Here is a 14,151-nt window from a genome sequence, read left to right on the forward strand (position 1 = left end):
ATAAAAATTAAAAATTGTAATTTATTTTAAAAACTTTTCTTTATTGTGGATATTTCATGTCGTAAGAGAAAAAATGGAATTGTAAGGGTTTGTAAACAGACAATCTGGGGTTGATTTGCAATGCTACTTTTACAAATCTTCAGTTCTACAAGGGAAAGTCTGGTGAATTGCCCATTTTCATAAAAGCTGTGATAGAAATATGTGGATGCCCTAAGTTAGGCCAGGTGGCTTTGCAACTTCTAGTGGTAATTTGTAACTTTATATCCTTTTTTTCTTTTCTGAATTTTGATCCCCAGAGCATCTCATTCCCTGAGGGATTGAGGACTCCTGCCTCCCCATCTTCAGCGAATGCCTCCTTTTACTCGCTCTCTCCCTCCACTCTGGTGCCCCCTGGCCTGCCAGAGTTTAAGGACAGCAGCAGCTCCCTCACAGAGCCCCAGGTTTCCTACATCAAGAGTCCAGCTGCAGAGAGGAGCAGTGGAGCAGTGGCTGGAGGCCCTGACACACCATCGGCCCAGTCCGTCGGGCCCCCCGCACTCCAGCCTGGTCCAGGTGTCAGGTTTTGTCATGTTGTGAGCAGCTGTGGTTCTGTCTGTGCTGGGGGGCAGAGTTTCGGTGCCTTAGACCTAGACACAGGGAGGGCCGGGAGGGAGCTCAGAGCTGCTTGTAAAAATGACAATGGTGGGGATGACTTTACCATAGGCTCATTTCCTTCCAGTGGGGAGCACCGGTGTGACCGGCAGTGCCGTGGGGGAGCCCCTGCTTTCACATTGACAAATGCCCAGCTGCAGGTGTCTGAGGAGTTCATAGACGATGACCCAGCAGACATCTCTTTCTTTGCTGGAGGCTCTGAGGCATTTTCTTTTCCTTATGGCTCTGTAGTTCCACAGGAACCTCAGGCCTCTGCCCAGCCTCTGGTGGCCCCTCCTTTGTGTGAACTTCCAGGGTCTGCTCAGTCCAGCCCAGACAGGTACTCCACTGAGGCAGTAGACATGAACACAGAAGACGATTTTGCATTTGAGGAAGAAAGTGACTTCAGTGGGAGCGCACACCCCTCAGACACCTCGGAGCTGTTTGAGGTGAAGGCGCAGGCCAGCCGGATGCAGCGCCTGCTGGGTCCCTCTGAGACCAGCTCACTGAGGAACAGCCAGTCTGAAAACAGCTCCCTCAATAACATGCCGCTGCGTGGTGGGCTGTCTGTGCACACATGCAGCTCAGCCAATCAATCTGAGGCCAGCTCCATGGTCAACTTCCCCGCCTACTCAGTCCGCTCTGAGTCCAGCTCGGCCTTCCAGTTCTCTGACATCATCGACCAGTTAGAGCAGCTCAGCTACCCGCCCACGACAGCCGAGGACTCCAGCAGCACAGGGTCAGACTCGTGGGACTCTGAAACTGAGGCCCCCCTAGACATAAGCCTTTTCTTCAGCAACCCTTTTGCACAGACAAGTGGAGAAAGAGTCCCTTTTGATTTACAGAACAATTTAAAGAATTTAACTCCAGGAGAGCAAATAGATAAAAACCCATCTTGACCACTCTGGGTTGCTTTACAAGGCAGCCCACTCACCCACACTATGTAGTTTAGAGCTCAGAATTGTTTGGTTTAAACATAGAAAGTGACTTTCATTTCATGGCTACATATTCAATTTTTTTTAAATTTCCTGATTTATTATACTTCTTTGAATGTCAGAAAATTTGACCTCCAGCCAGTCCTCCTAGAGAGCCAATAAATTGGTCTTTATAGCTTGGTTTTTGGCATATGCTTTGATTCAAGTAAAAACTGGTGCTATGCATTCTGAATGTTACACAGTTCTGTTAATGTTGATCTTCAATAGAATATGTGTGTTGCACTATTCGTGCTGCTTTTCAAGATGAGCCCTGCTGCCTATAATTAACTAGGACACAGGTTTTGTCTCAATTGTCCAGCCACTGTGCTACTCAGAACCTTGAGTATGCCTCTACAGCCCTAACCCTGGGAAAGATGGACATAGGCCATGGCCTCCTGTGTGCTGTGATCAAACTCCTGGGACTCTGAGACCGTAAAGGCCCCTGTGGACATTAGCCTTTTCTTCAGCAGCCCTTTTGCACAGACAAGTGGAGAAAAAAGGGTCCCACTGGGAGTCTGGGGGGACAGTCATCCACTGCACTGGGGTTGGGAGTGAGGGGGTGCCTGGAACTATCCCAGTGCCAAAGGCACCTTGTCATTTTTTTTTTAATTTTTTTTTTAAAGGTGTCAAAGGGCCACTGCCTCATTATTGACTTGAGACCCAGAAATAGTGCTATATGTAGATAGTGGTCTTGGAGAGGCATTGGTTTAAAATGGACTTGTGTAAGCGTGAGCTGTTTTCTTTTCTTTGGCTTAATTGGGAATATAGAAGATACATGGTTGCAAAAAAAGCAGAACCAGACACACCATGGGCATCATTCTGTCCCAGGACAGTGGGAAGGGTCCCAAGGGCAGGTGGGCTGAGGTGGCCCTGCCCACCCATCCAGCGTACCTGTACACACACACCAGGTGCCATGGGCCCTGCTGGGTACCACATGCAGAGCTTCTCAGTCTTAACCACCATGAAAGTCAAGGCTGATGTTCGTGGCACAGAGTGGGTGGGTCCATCCAGGGACGTCATGGGGAAACCACTGCCGTGCAGCTCAGCACCGACAAGCGCCGGGCTCAGGCCAGCCCTGGACGACACTGTTGAGTGTGTCAGGTCCACAGCTAGGGTTTGGGGTTTTTGTTGTCTTTGCTTTCTGATCTTACCTAGTAGTGCAATACCACATTTACCGTGTAATTCTCTTCCCAGAATGTCTTGTGGAAACTTCACATTTCATTCCTGTTCACATTGTGAGATCTCTGATCTCTGATGTTTTGCCTGGATGGATTTACTGTGATTGATTGCACAGGGACCACATGGCTCAGGTGTCTGAGCCATCGAGGGCATCTTGTAAGGGCTGGTTTTCCTTTTCTCATCAGTGTTGGCTGGATGCCAGCAGGGGTTTTGTGGCTAACCACATCAGGCGGTTTCCTGTTTTTGTAGCTTTGTTATACCTAAACCGCAGTCTCATCATTTTGCTTATGCAGTTAGAACTTTCATTCTGTCTAGTTGTTATTCATTCTGTCCCTGGTAATTTAACCTGCCGTCTTAGTGCTTTAGGGGCCATTGGGCACAACTTTCTACGTTGGCAAATACCTGCGACAATGTTGTGACAGACAGAAGCGCAGCAGTGAACCTGAGGTCAGGACAGGACTGTTTGGGAGGTTCTGCTTTTCTTACTGTCTCACCAAAGATAAACCTTGTGTTTGTGTGGTGGGGAGAAATGAGCATAGATTACGTTTAAAACGTTTTCCTAAGCCTTCGTATTCATATGGCAGCTGATGGTTCCTCTCTCCTTCATCAGTGTTGCCTGACGACTGTCCTTGCTGATGCTGGGAACTAACAAAGTTGTCTTTTTGTTTTTAAGGGAACCCACCTGGCGTCTGGACGGCAGGTTAGGTTTGGGTGGTTTGGAGCTAGCACTGCTGTGGGGCAGGGGTGGCCGCTCCCTGGTGAAGCTAATGCTGCGGAAGCTGGAATGTTCCTTCCTAAGGAGTGGGATCGTGCTCCCGCCCCCCCGGCAGAGGTATCTCATCACTCCCTCGTGTGCGAGATTCTAAATAAATTTTGTTCTCAGGCATCTTCTACTAGGCCTCCTATAGAATAGATCCTGTTGTTTTTGGTTTGTGTTAATGGAACCTCACTTTCTAGAGATAATTTTTTAGTTTTTTATTTAGGAAATTTTCAAAAGATACAAAGCAGGAATATAAGGAACCCACATCACCTCCAATTCAGTGTTACCCACACTTGACCATGCTTGCCCCAGCTGTGCCTTTCTTCTTTCCTTGGGTATTTTGTTGCTCTAAAGTATTTTATTATTACTTTTTTAGAGACAGGGTCTCACTCCTGTCACCCAGGCTGGAGTATGATGACGCAATCACATCCCACTGCAGCCTCTACCTCCTGGGCTCAAGCCATCCTCCCACCTCAGCCTCAGAGTACCTGGGACTGCAGGGTCTCACCACTGCACCCAGCTCATTTTTAAAAAACTTTTGTGGAGACAGATTCTCTCCATGTTGCCCAGGATGGTCTTGAACTCCTGGGCCCAAGCAGTCCTCCTGTCTCAGCCTCCCGAAGTGCTGGAATTGCAGGCATGAGCCTGGCTGCAAAAAAAAAAAAAAAAAAATCAATCAAGACTTTCTTCCAAGTTACTGCTCACAGCCCTCCTACCACTTTCTCTTTCGAGTGGGTTGTAATGTCCACCCAGAGGGGTTTAGAAACGGAAGGGAAGGCAAGCGTGTAGGCACCATGGCTTTAGAACCATAAGGAAGACATTTCCCAGTACAGATTCTGTCTTTCCACTTGTAACAGTTAGTGAGGCACTGACATTGCTTTTTTCCGCCTTAACAAGACAGTTTACAGTGGTTAAATAGCAAAACACCCAGAGCAGTTCAGCCTGAGGCCATAGTGCCCTGCGGCAGCACTGGGCCCTGCTTTTCTTTCTGCTTTGTGCTGCGTGGCTCCTCTTCAAGCCAGTGTTGGGTAATGCACAGCCTGAGAGGTGTGGCCTGATAAACCCTGAAATTGAAAAAAGTATGCAGATTTGACCCAACACTCCTGGAAGTGTCTGGATACAGCTCACTGAGAGTGTGGAAGTGAAAGTGCCTGCAAAATGTTGACAGTACTCTCAATCTATTGATCTCCTCAGTTACATCCAGAACCTTAAAGCTGCACAGTTGTCATGCTCCGCCTGCAGTCTCAGGCAGGGCGCATCAGGGGCTGCACTGGTAGCTCCCAGGAGGACTTACCCGTGGGTCACCGTCATAGCCAGGTGTGTCCACTCAGAGGGGACACGATCCTGCAGCAATCCCCTCCAATGAGAGGCCACCAGCAGACAGTGCCTGTTGTACCTATGAAGTCCACCACTAATTATATACTCTGCTTTAGGTAGAATATTTATTTTTATTAGCTGTCAATCTGTTTTTGTATTTGTTTCCAAAAGTCCAGGTACTTTATGTAGGCCAATGGATAAATATTTCAAGTCTAACAGTAGCACAGTTATATGTTAATACAACTGACTACATGAAAAATATGTAACAGCATATGCTATGTAATTTTTCAAATCACTAGGTATTGATATGTGCCTTTTTTATATTACCAAGAGATTCTCTAAATATGGAATTAGATTAGGATTCTCTGCTCCAGTTAACACACATTTTTAAATTAGTACTGATGATTGAGGGACGGACAATAGCACACCAAAAAGAGTTTAGTATGAAAAACTTAAACCTGTTGGTTAAGTCATTCCCATTATTGTCATTTTGCTGAGGGTGACTTGGTCCTTTTGAATTGCTTTGGTGTACGGGTATGTTCTGATTTTTCATGCAAACTCCTTGGCCATTCCACGGCTCTGAGGGGTAATTGTAGCACTTCACATGTGCTGTGGTTGTGATCACATGGAGACATGTATAGCATGTGTGTTCCTAGCTGGTGTGTGTTTATGTGACATTTGATGCCAATACATATGTCTTTAAGGTACGCTTGTTCCCTCCCAGCTCGTGGAATATCAAAAAAATTCATTGCTGGAAAAAGTATTTCATAGACAAAAATGTTAATGTTCTCTTGGGGACTTAGAGTTGAAAATATTTATGTAGATTTGGTTCTAAAGTCCACAGAATCATATCTGCTGTGGTCTCCCTTTGGTGCTCATCTGGGGGCCACGTGTATGGAACATCCTGTCACAGGCGGCTGGAATGTGGGCAGATGCTGTTAGCCTCCCTCTCCGCTGGTGGTCCATGCCTGACGTGTCCCCTAGTTCAAGGAGGCACCATCTTTTGCATGAAAACAATTGCGTTCCCCTAGGAAATGAAGAAAAAATGAGCTGGGATTTCCTTATACATTTGAACTTGTTCCTTTTTTAAAGAGACATTTTTGTTGTCTGCTTGGTGGTACTTATACAATTTGTTTTCCATTGAAATTGCCATTTATAAATTTACAGATCTGTACTAATTTAGAATTTTTTAATTGTTCAATAAAATAAGGAAATATTTACTGTGAATTTTTAAATGGGCTTTTTAGCTTTCTTTCCCTCTACTTCTAGTTTTGATTTATATAAGTTAAAGATTATTTTACATATTAATCCCTGAAGCAGCTGCGTATTTTTTATAACAGTGTCACTGACATCTTCATAGGCTTCTGAGCAACAAACAGGCAGCAGGCACCATGACTCTTGTGCAGATTGTCTTATTTTAATACGTACGGATGGTGATGTCTGTGGAAGGCCAGCGGGGAAAGGTGCCTTGCTTCTTCTCAGTCTTAGCTCTGTCAGTGCTTCCTGGCCTCACCTGGTGTGGCCTGCACAGCGGAGCTGGGTGTCAGGGAGGACGTGCCATGCAGGCCCCCACCACACCCCACGGGGCAGGCCTGGTGTCCTTGCGCTTTTACCGTTCACAGAACAGTTGTTGTTGGCTTCTTAATTCTGAAAATGAGGTTATTATTGCCTGTTTTTCCTGCAGTCAGCCAAAACCCACCCTGTAAATTACAGGGGAGAACGTGAACAAGAGACCTCTGCCCCAGAGCGCGGCAGCTCTGCGGGTTCTGGTCAAGGCTTTATTCCACTCTGAGCTTGAGCTTCCCTTTCGGCCAACACGAGTTTCTGCTGCCTCTGTGGAGTGTCCATGCCTCTCTAGCCCCACACGAGCCTGAGGGGGCGGGGGCTTTGGACACTGCCTTCTGCTTTTGAGCCCTTTGAGGATAGGCTCCTCCTCACTTACCCTTTTGGGACCTTAGAGCAGCACAGAGCTGCAGCCACTGATGTCAGGCGCCTTTGGGAAGGTGGTGGTGCCTCCCCGGGGCTCTAAGGCACCTGCTGCCCAGTGGGCAGGGTGGCCAGTGAGCACCTGAGGCCAGGAAGGGAGGCACCTGGTGGTAAGCCCTTCCTGGAGCTTAGAATTGTACCTGCCACACCAGAGCAGAGGGGCTGTGGCAGCAGCATGTTCTAGAAAGGCACTTTTCCTTTTTTTTTTTTTTTTTTTGAGACGGAGTCTTGCTCTGTCGCCCAGGCTGGAGGGCAGTGGCCGGATCTCGGCTCACTGCAAGCTCCGCCTCCCGGGTTCACGCCATTCTCCTGCCTCAGCCTCCCGAGTAGCTGGGACTACAGGCGCCCGCCACCTCGCCCGGCTAGTTTTATGTATTTTTTAGTAGAGACAGGGTTTCACCATGTTAGCTAGGATGGTCTTGATCTCCCGACCTCGTGATCCGCCTGTCTCGGCCTCCCAAAGTGCTGGGATTACAGGCTTGAGCCACCGCGCCCGGCCGAAAGGCACTTTTCAGAACAAACTCATGGGTCTCCTCAGAGCCCACGGATGGATAGTTACTTCCCACTTAGAGGAGTGGGGAATGAGTCCCAGGGGCCTCACTTAGCCCCTGACATTATGCCGGCCATCCTCCCTAACCATCACCCTCCTGGTCCTTGGGCCACCCCTGCCCAGCACCCGCTGCCTAAGGATGAAGTGGGAGGCACCTGGGTGCATAAATCCTGATTTCAAGAAACTGCTCAAAAGCATTTCTGTATTAGGTCTATAAGTTGACTGATTTAGACGGTAAGAACCGTGTGGCCCTTATGTTCTTGAAATATGTCAATTCAGATTATATTTCTTTCCTAATCCTAATAACCACCACCCTTTATTCAGTTTACTTTAATAGTTTGTTTTCAGGACCTTGCCTCCATTGTTCCAATAAAAAGATTCAAAAGCCAGAGCATGCTTCTCAAAGTTTTGGACACAATGTATTAGAACAAAAACATAGAGGCTCTGGAGCACCTTCACACATTCAAGAGGAGACCGTACACCTGGCAGACAGCAGATCGGGACAAATGGCCCAAAGCACAACTTGCTGTTACAGGTTAGAACACCTGCTTTTCTTAGGAAGGAAAATATCTCGTTTATTTAGCGCAAAACAGGAAAGAAATAAAGATTATTGGGAGCACTTTGTGTGTTGATACAGCTCTCTGAACCATGTGAGAGCAGCAGCGGTGGTTCCACTGTGTGCTGCCTACCAAGCCGTGGCCCAGGGCTTTGTGTGTCAGCTCGTTAAAACCCCAAATGGCCCTTTGGAAAGCTGTGCCACGTATCACATCTTCACGTCCTGTCCTGTGGGCAGTGATGCCGGGTAGGGAGGTGAACTAAATGCACAGTAAGAGATGAACCAATACCTGGACCCCTCGCCATTGACCATTTTTCTATCTCCCACTTGTATTCTTTGAGCCAGATTTTGTGTGAAAGCGACTCATGACATCCTCTTCCAATAGTGAAGCCAGAAATAATTTTGGGCTAACTCATCAGGTTCACGTTTACTTGGATCCCTTGGACAGTTCCACATTTTCCTTTTCTTCTGGAATTAACAATTCATTGATCGAGCCTCAGTTTCCTGTACCTCCTCTGAAGTTAACCTTCGACTTGACCTTGAATTTTGCCAACAGGAGCTGATTCTTCCTCCACTAATAGGCAAATATTTTCAAGAATCATTTGTTAGAGTTTTAAAGAGGAAAGTTGAAAAGAATGAAATAAAACTAACTTTACCTTTTTCTCTAAATGTGATATTTCTCTTTCATCACCTAGTTAGAAGAATAAAAACAGTGTCTTGAAGGAAAAAGTGAAGGTAAGCACAAAAGTTTAACATTGTGGTTTTTAAATGACATTTCAGAAATCATGTGTTGAATATTGAGAAAATTCTGGAAGTAAAGAAACTGCCACAAAGAAAATCACCTGCCAGACCTGGTGCAGTGGCTCCTGCCTGTAATCCCAGCACTTTGGGAGGTGAAGGACGGCAGATCACAAGGTCAGGAGTTCGAGACTGGCCTGGCCAACATAGTGAAACCCCATCTCTACTAAAAATACAAAAAAAAAAAAAAAAATTAGCTAGGCGTGGTGGCAGGCACCTGTAATCCCAGCTATTCAGGAGGCTGAGGCAGGAGAATCACTTGAACCCAGGAGACAGAGGTTGGAGTGAGCTGAGATCATGCCAGTGCACTCCAGCCTGGGTGACAGCTTGGGTAAAGTTAGTTTTATTTATTTTTTCCGTCTCAAAAAAAAAAAGAAAATCATCTGCCAGAGATGCTCACTGCCGACAGTCTGAAATAACAGTTTTAAATTTTATGCCTTTTGGCCGGGAATCAGAACACTTTGGGAGGCCAAGGTGGGAGGATCATTTTAGCCCAGGGAGGGAGTCAGGAGTTCAAGACCAGTCTGAGCAACATAGGAAGACCCCATCTCTACAAAAAAACTAAAATACTAGCTGGGCACAGTGATGTGTGCCTGTGATTCCAGCTACTTGGAAGGCTGTGGTGGGAGGATCGAGCCCTGGAGGTCAAGGCAAAGCTGCAGTGAGCCATGATTGTGCCACTGCACTCCAGCCTGGGCAACAGTGCAAGACCCTGTCTCAAAAAAAAAAAAAAAAAAAAGGCCAGGCGCAGTGGCTCACGCCTGTAGTTCCAGCACTTTGGGAGGCTGAGGTGGGCGGATCACTAGGTCAGGAGTTCAAGACCAGCCTGGCCAACATGGTGAAACCCCGTCTCTACTAAAAATACAAAAATTAGCTGGGCGTGGTGGTATGCACTTGTAATCCCAGCTACTCAGGAGGCTGAGGCAGGAGAATCACCTGAACCCAGGAGATAGAGGCTGCAGTGAGCTGAGATTGTGCCACTGCAACTCCAGTCCAGCCTGGGAGACAGAGCAAGACTCAGTCTCAAAAAAAGAAAAGAAAAAGCTGGGCATGGTGGCTCACACCTGTAATCCCAGCACTTGGGGAGGCTGAGGTGGGCCAGTCACTTGAGGCCAGGAGTTTGAGACCACCATGACAAAAACTGTCTCTACTAAAAATACAATAACAATTAGCCAGGCACAGTGGCACATACCTGTAATCCTAGCTACTTGGGAGGCCAAGGCCTGAGAATCATTTGAATACAGGAAGCAGAGGTTGTAGTGAGCTGAGATTGTGCCACTGCACTCCAGCCTGGGCAACAGAGCAAGACTGTCTAAACAAAAATAAGTAAATATGTATCTTTTGAAGATGATCAAACTTTGTTATTTGCTGGAGTGTGGTGGCCTGATGACGGCTCACTGCAGCCTTGACTTCCCGGGCTCAGGCATTTCTCCCATGTCCACCTCCTGAGTAGCTGGGACTACAGGTGTGCGCACCACCACGCCTGGCTGAATTTTTGATAATTTTATTAATTTTTTTTGTTTTTGTAGAGATTGGATTTCACCATGTTACCAAGGCTGGTCTCAAACTCCTGGACTCAAGTAATCCGCCCACTTCAGCTTCCCGAAGTGCTGAGATTACAGGCATGAGCCACCGCGCCCGGCCAATCGGCAGCTTTGAGGATATTTCAGATGTTATTCTCTTCCCAAAGTGCAGTCTAGGCAATGAAGCCTGACAGTGAACAGCCAGTGGACAGTTTGTGATCCATCCCAGCAAAAGTGTAGAGCTCAGTAAAACCTAACTACTGTTTTTATCTCTCAATTTAAAGTCTCTTAATGTTGACAATTGAAGTCTTGTCTACGGGTAAAGAAGTCAGTCCTTCTTGAGGATATCGTGGGATAGCTGGGCCTCATCTTTGTGTGTAGTAGGTGTGTCCTCCTATGAGTTGTGTATGATATGAATTTTATACAAGGGACTCCTGTAACTCAGAACAAGACTGATTCTTACTGGCTGTTTTTTAGTAGAAGACCTTGGATTTAGAGTTTGTTTTTTTACAGATACCTAAGATTAATTCTTTACCATGTCAGGTAAAACTAAACATATTCCGTGGCACCTAAAACTTGATATTTAGCATTTTAAAACTTCTCTGCCTTTTTTTCTTTTTCTGAGACATAGTCTCACTCTGTTTCCCAGGCTGGAGTGCAGTGGTACGATCTTGGCTCACGGCACCCTCCACCTCCCGAGTTCAAGCGATTCTCCCACCTCAGCCTCCAGAGTAGCTGGAATTGCAGGCATGCACCACCACACCCCGCTAATTTTTGTATTTTTAGTAGAGAGGGAGTTTCACCATGCTGGCCAGGCTTCTCTCGAACTCCTGACCTCACGTGATTCACCCGCCTCAGCCTCCCAAAGTGCTGGGATTACAGGCGTGAGCCACCCCGCCCGGCCAACATCTGATTTTAACCCTGCATTCTGATGTGCATTGTCAGTGTCAAAAAGATTTTCTAAGACGGAGGAGCACTATGGCCAAGTGTCCTTTTATGATATCCACAGAATTCAAAATAGCAGAGCCTGAAAGACACTACCTTTATCCTATCGTATGTGACTGTGGAAAGCACCCTTCACAGCCATGGTCCCACCCTTGTCTTCTTACTGTGGAGTACGTCTGTGTTGGTGACTTCAGCTAAACGTGTTCCCCAGGGATAAATGCAACAGCCCATACAAAATCAGGCATGAGGACACAGTCCAACAACTTCGTGTGTAAATGAAGTTACACATTCATCATCAGTTGCTTGTAAAAAAAAAAAAAAAAAAAAAAGTCTCCTCACAGATTTATTGACTTTATCATGTAGGATCTGTGTCTGTGTTTGTGTAATTTGAAGTAGGCTTGATTTATAAGGTTTGCTATAGCTAACATTTAAAGAAATGTTTAAACTAGGCACAGTGGTGCACGCCTGTAGTCCTAGCTACACAGAAGGCTAAGGCAAGAGGACTGTTTGAGGCCAGGAGTTCAAGTTCAGTTTGGACTTCATAAGATCCCATCCATGTAAACAAAAGAAAAAGAAAAAGGGTCTGGGCGCAGTGGCTCACACCTGTAATCCCAGCACTTTGGGAGGCCAAGGCAAGTGGATCACCTGAAGTCAGGAGTTCGAGACCAGCCTAGCCAACATGGTGAAACCCCATCTCTACTAAAAATACAAAAATTCGCTGGGCGTGGTGGCGGGCGCCTGTAGTCCCAGCTACTCGGGAGGCTGAGGCACGAGAATCGCTTGAACCCAGGAGGCCAAGATCGCACCACTGCACTCCAGCCTGGGCAACAGAGTGAGAGACTAGGTCTCAAAAAAATTTTAAAAAAAGAAAAAAATGTTTAATGGTAGTTTGTGGTACTTTTTAATGTATTTACTAAATTATGAGTTGACCATTTTTTGTTAAATAGAAAGTATTTATAATAGGGCAGGAGCAGTGGTTCCCACCTGTATTCCCAGCACTTTGGGAGGCCAAGGCGGACAGATCACTTGAGGTCAGGAGTTCAAGACCAGCCTGGCCAACATGGCGAAACCCCATCTCTACTAAAAATACAAAAATTAGCCAGGCATGGTGGTGTGCACCTGTAGTCCCAGCTACTCAGGAGGCTGAGGCACAAGAATGACTTGAACCCAAGAGACAGAGGTTGCAGTGAGCTGAGATTGTGCCACTACACTCCAACCTGGGCAACAGAGACTTTGTCTCAAAAAAAATGTATTTATGGCCTTGTGCGGTGGCTCATGCCTGGAATCCCAGCACTTTGGGAGGCCGAGACGGGCGAATCACGAGGTCAGGAGATCGAGACTATCCTGGCTAACACGGTGAAACCCCATCTCTACTAAAATTACAAAAAATTAGCCGGGCGAGGTGGCGGGCACCTGTAGTCCCACCTACTCGGGAGGCTCAGGCGAGAGAATGGCATGAACCCAGGAGGTGGAGCTTGCAGTGAGCAGAGATCGCACCAGTGCACTCAAGCCTGGGCGACAGAGCAAGACTCTGTCTCAAAAAAAAAAGTATTCATAATATTATCAAATGATGACTTTTAACCTCCATAGAACCAAAAATAGTTTATTCCAAATGAGCAGTCTGTCCTAAAGGGGAGTGTCCTTCCTTTATGAGGTATTTATTGAGGGGTTGTTTACTGGGATTGGCATTTTCCTTTTTTTTTTTTTTTTTTTTTGAAACGGAGTCTTCCTCTGTTGCCCAGGCTGTAGTGCAGTGGCGCGATCTCGGCTCACTGCAGCCTCCACCTCCCAGGTTCAAGCGATTCTCCTGCCTCAACCTCCCGAGTAGGTGGTATTACAAGCACGTGCCACCACACCTGGCTAATTTTTGTGTTTTCAGTAGAGACAGGGTTTCACCATCTTGACCAGGCTGGTCTCAAACTCCTGACCCCGTGATCCACCCACCTCAGCCTCCCAAAGTGCTGGGATTACAGCCATCAGCCACCACGCCTGGCCGGGAGTGGCCCTTTCTAATTTACAGCCCTGTTAACCCACATTGGCCATGGCCTGTTTGCAACCCCAACAGCGTCATAGCAGCACACGTTATGATGTGTCTTGTGATTATGCCATTTCCTCAAGTTTTACCTCCTGCAACTTAAAGGCAGGTTTTGCAGCAACTTTTTGGTAAACTGTCAACTAGTAACTTGCTGTTGGACTGTACTCCAAGTGAGGTGCTATGAGGACCCCTGGAAGGACCCAAGGGCAGAGTAGTGAAGGCCGACTTCCAGAAGCAATGAGTGGAAAACATCTTCCTGCTACACCCTGAACAATACAGTTATGAAGAATAAATAGATATTAGCAGCTTCTAGACTTTTCTCTGAATTTTCATCACGTAAAATATCTCCTTGTGAAATTCTGGCTTATTGAGGACAAAGAAGATTCTGGAACACAAACCCCAAACAGCACATCTTTGGAAACATGCCTCTTTTCAACATAAGAAGTAATCCACGCTTCAGGGGCTAGCACAGAGCCACAGTTCCACTTTGAGCCCTTCAGAAGTGACGAAGACCAAATGTGGCCCAGTATGTGAGGCAAGGAGGAAGTAGGAATTTCATGCTATTTTCAGGTTGCTTAGTGTACTTTAACTGAATGTGTAATAAAAGCAAATTCTAATAAATTGGTTGTTAATAATTTCCTATAGTGATGTTACCTAGGTTTTCTGTAGCAATGAATGTTTCATCGTGTTTTAAATGTATCTTGTGAAAAATTCCAGAGGAAAGCTCTGCTGTCATGAGCACTGATATTTCATCTTAAGAATCCTAATAAGTAGAATTCCTAGCAGCAGACAAGATCTTTCCAGGGCTCCTGATTTGTCAATGTGAAAATAAGGACTTCCTCCCCTCCATCTCCCATGTCCCACTGGAGGGTTAACCTGTTGAGTTGCTTATGCCAGC

The 14,151-nt window shown here is 46.5% G+C and overlaps 1 protein-coding gene across 6 annotated transcripts in view; it reads left to right on the plus strand.

Annotated features, from left to right (window-relative positions):
• FARP2 (FERM, ARH/RhoGEF and pleckstrin domain protein 2) overlaps positions 1 to 14,151 on the plus strand; it is a 149,351-nt gene that overhangs the window by 96,163 nt on the left and 39,037 nt on the right. For all 6 annotated transcript variants that reach the window (XM_007966995.3, XM_007966994.3, XM_073020232.1 and 3 more), the window contains exon 13: positions 297 to 552. In XM_007966995.3, the coding sequence (XP_007965186.2) occupies positions 297 to 552 (256 nt within the window). The remainder of the gene's footprint in view (positions 1 to 296; positions 553 to 14,151) is intronic.

The sequence above is a fragment of the Chlorocebus sabaeus genome, chromosome 10, assembly GCF_047675955.1.
Source record: "Chlorocebus sabaeus isolate Y175 chromosome 10, mChlSab1.0.hap1, whole genome shotgun sequence".
NCBI classification, from domain to species: Eukaryota; Metazoa; Chordata; class Mammalia; order Primates; family Cercopithecidae; genus Chlorocebus; species Chlorocebus sabaeus.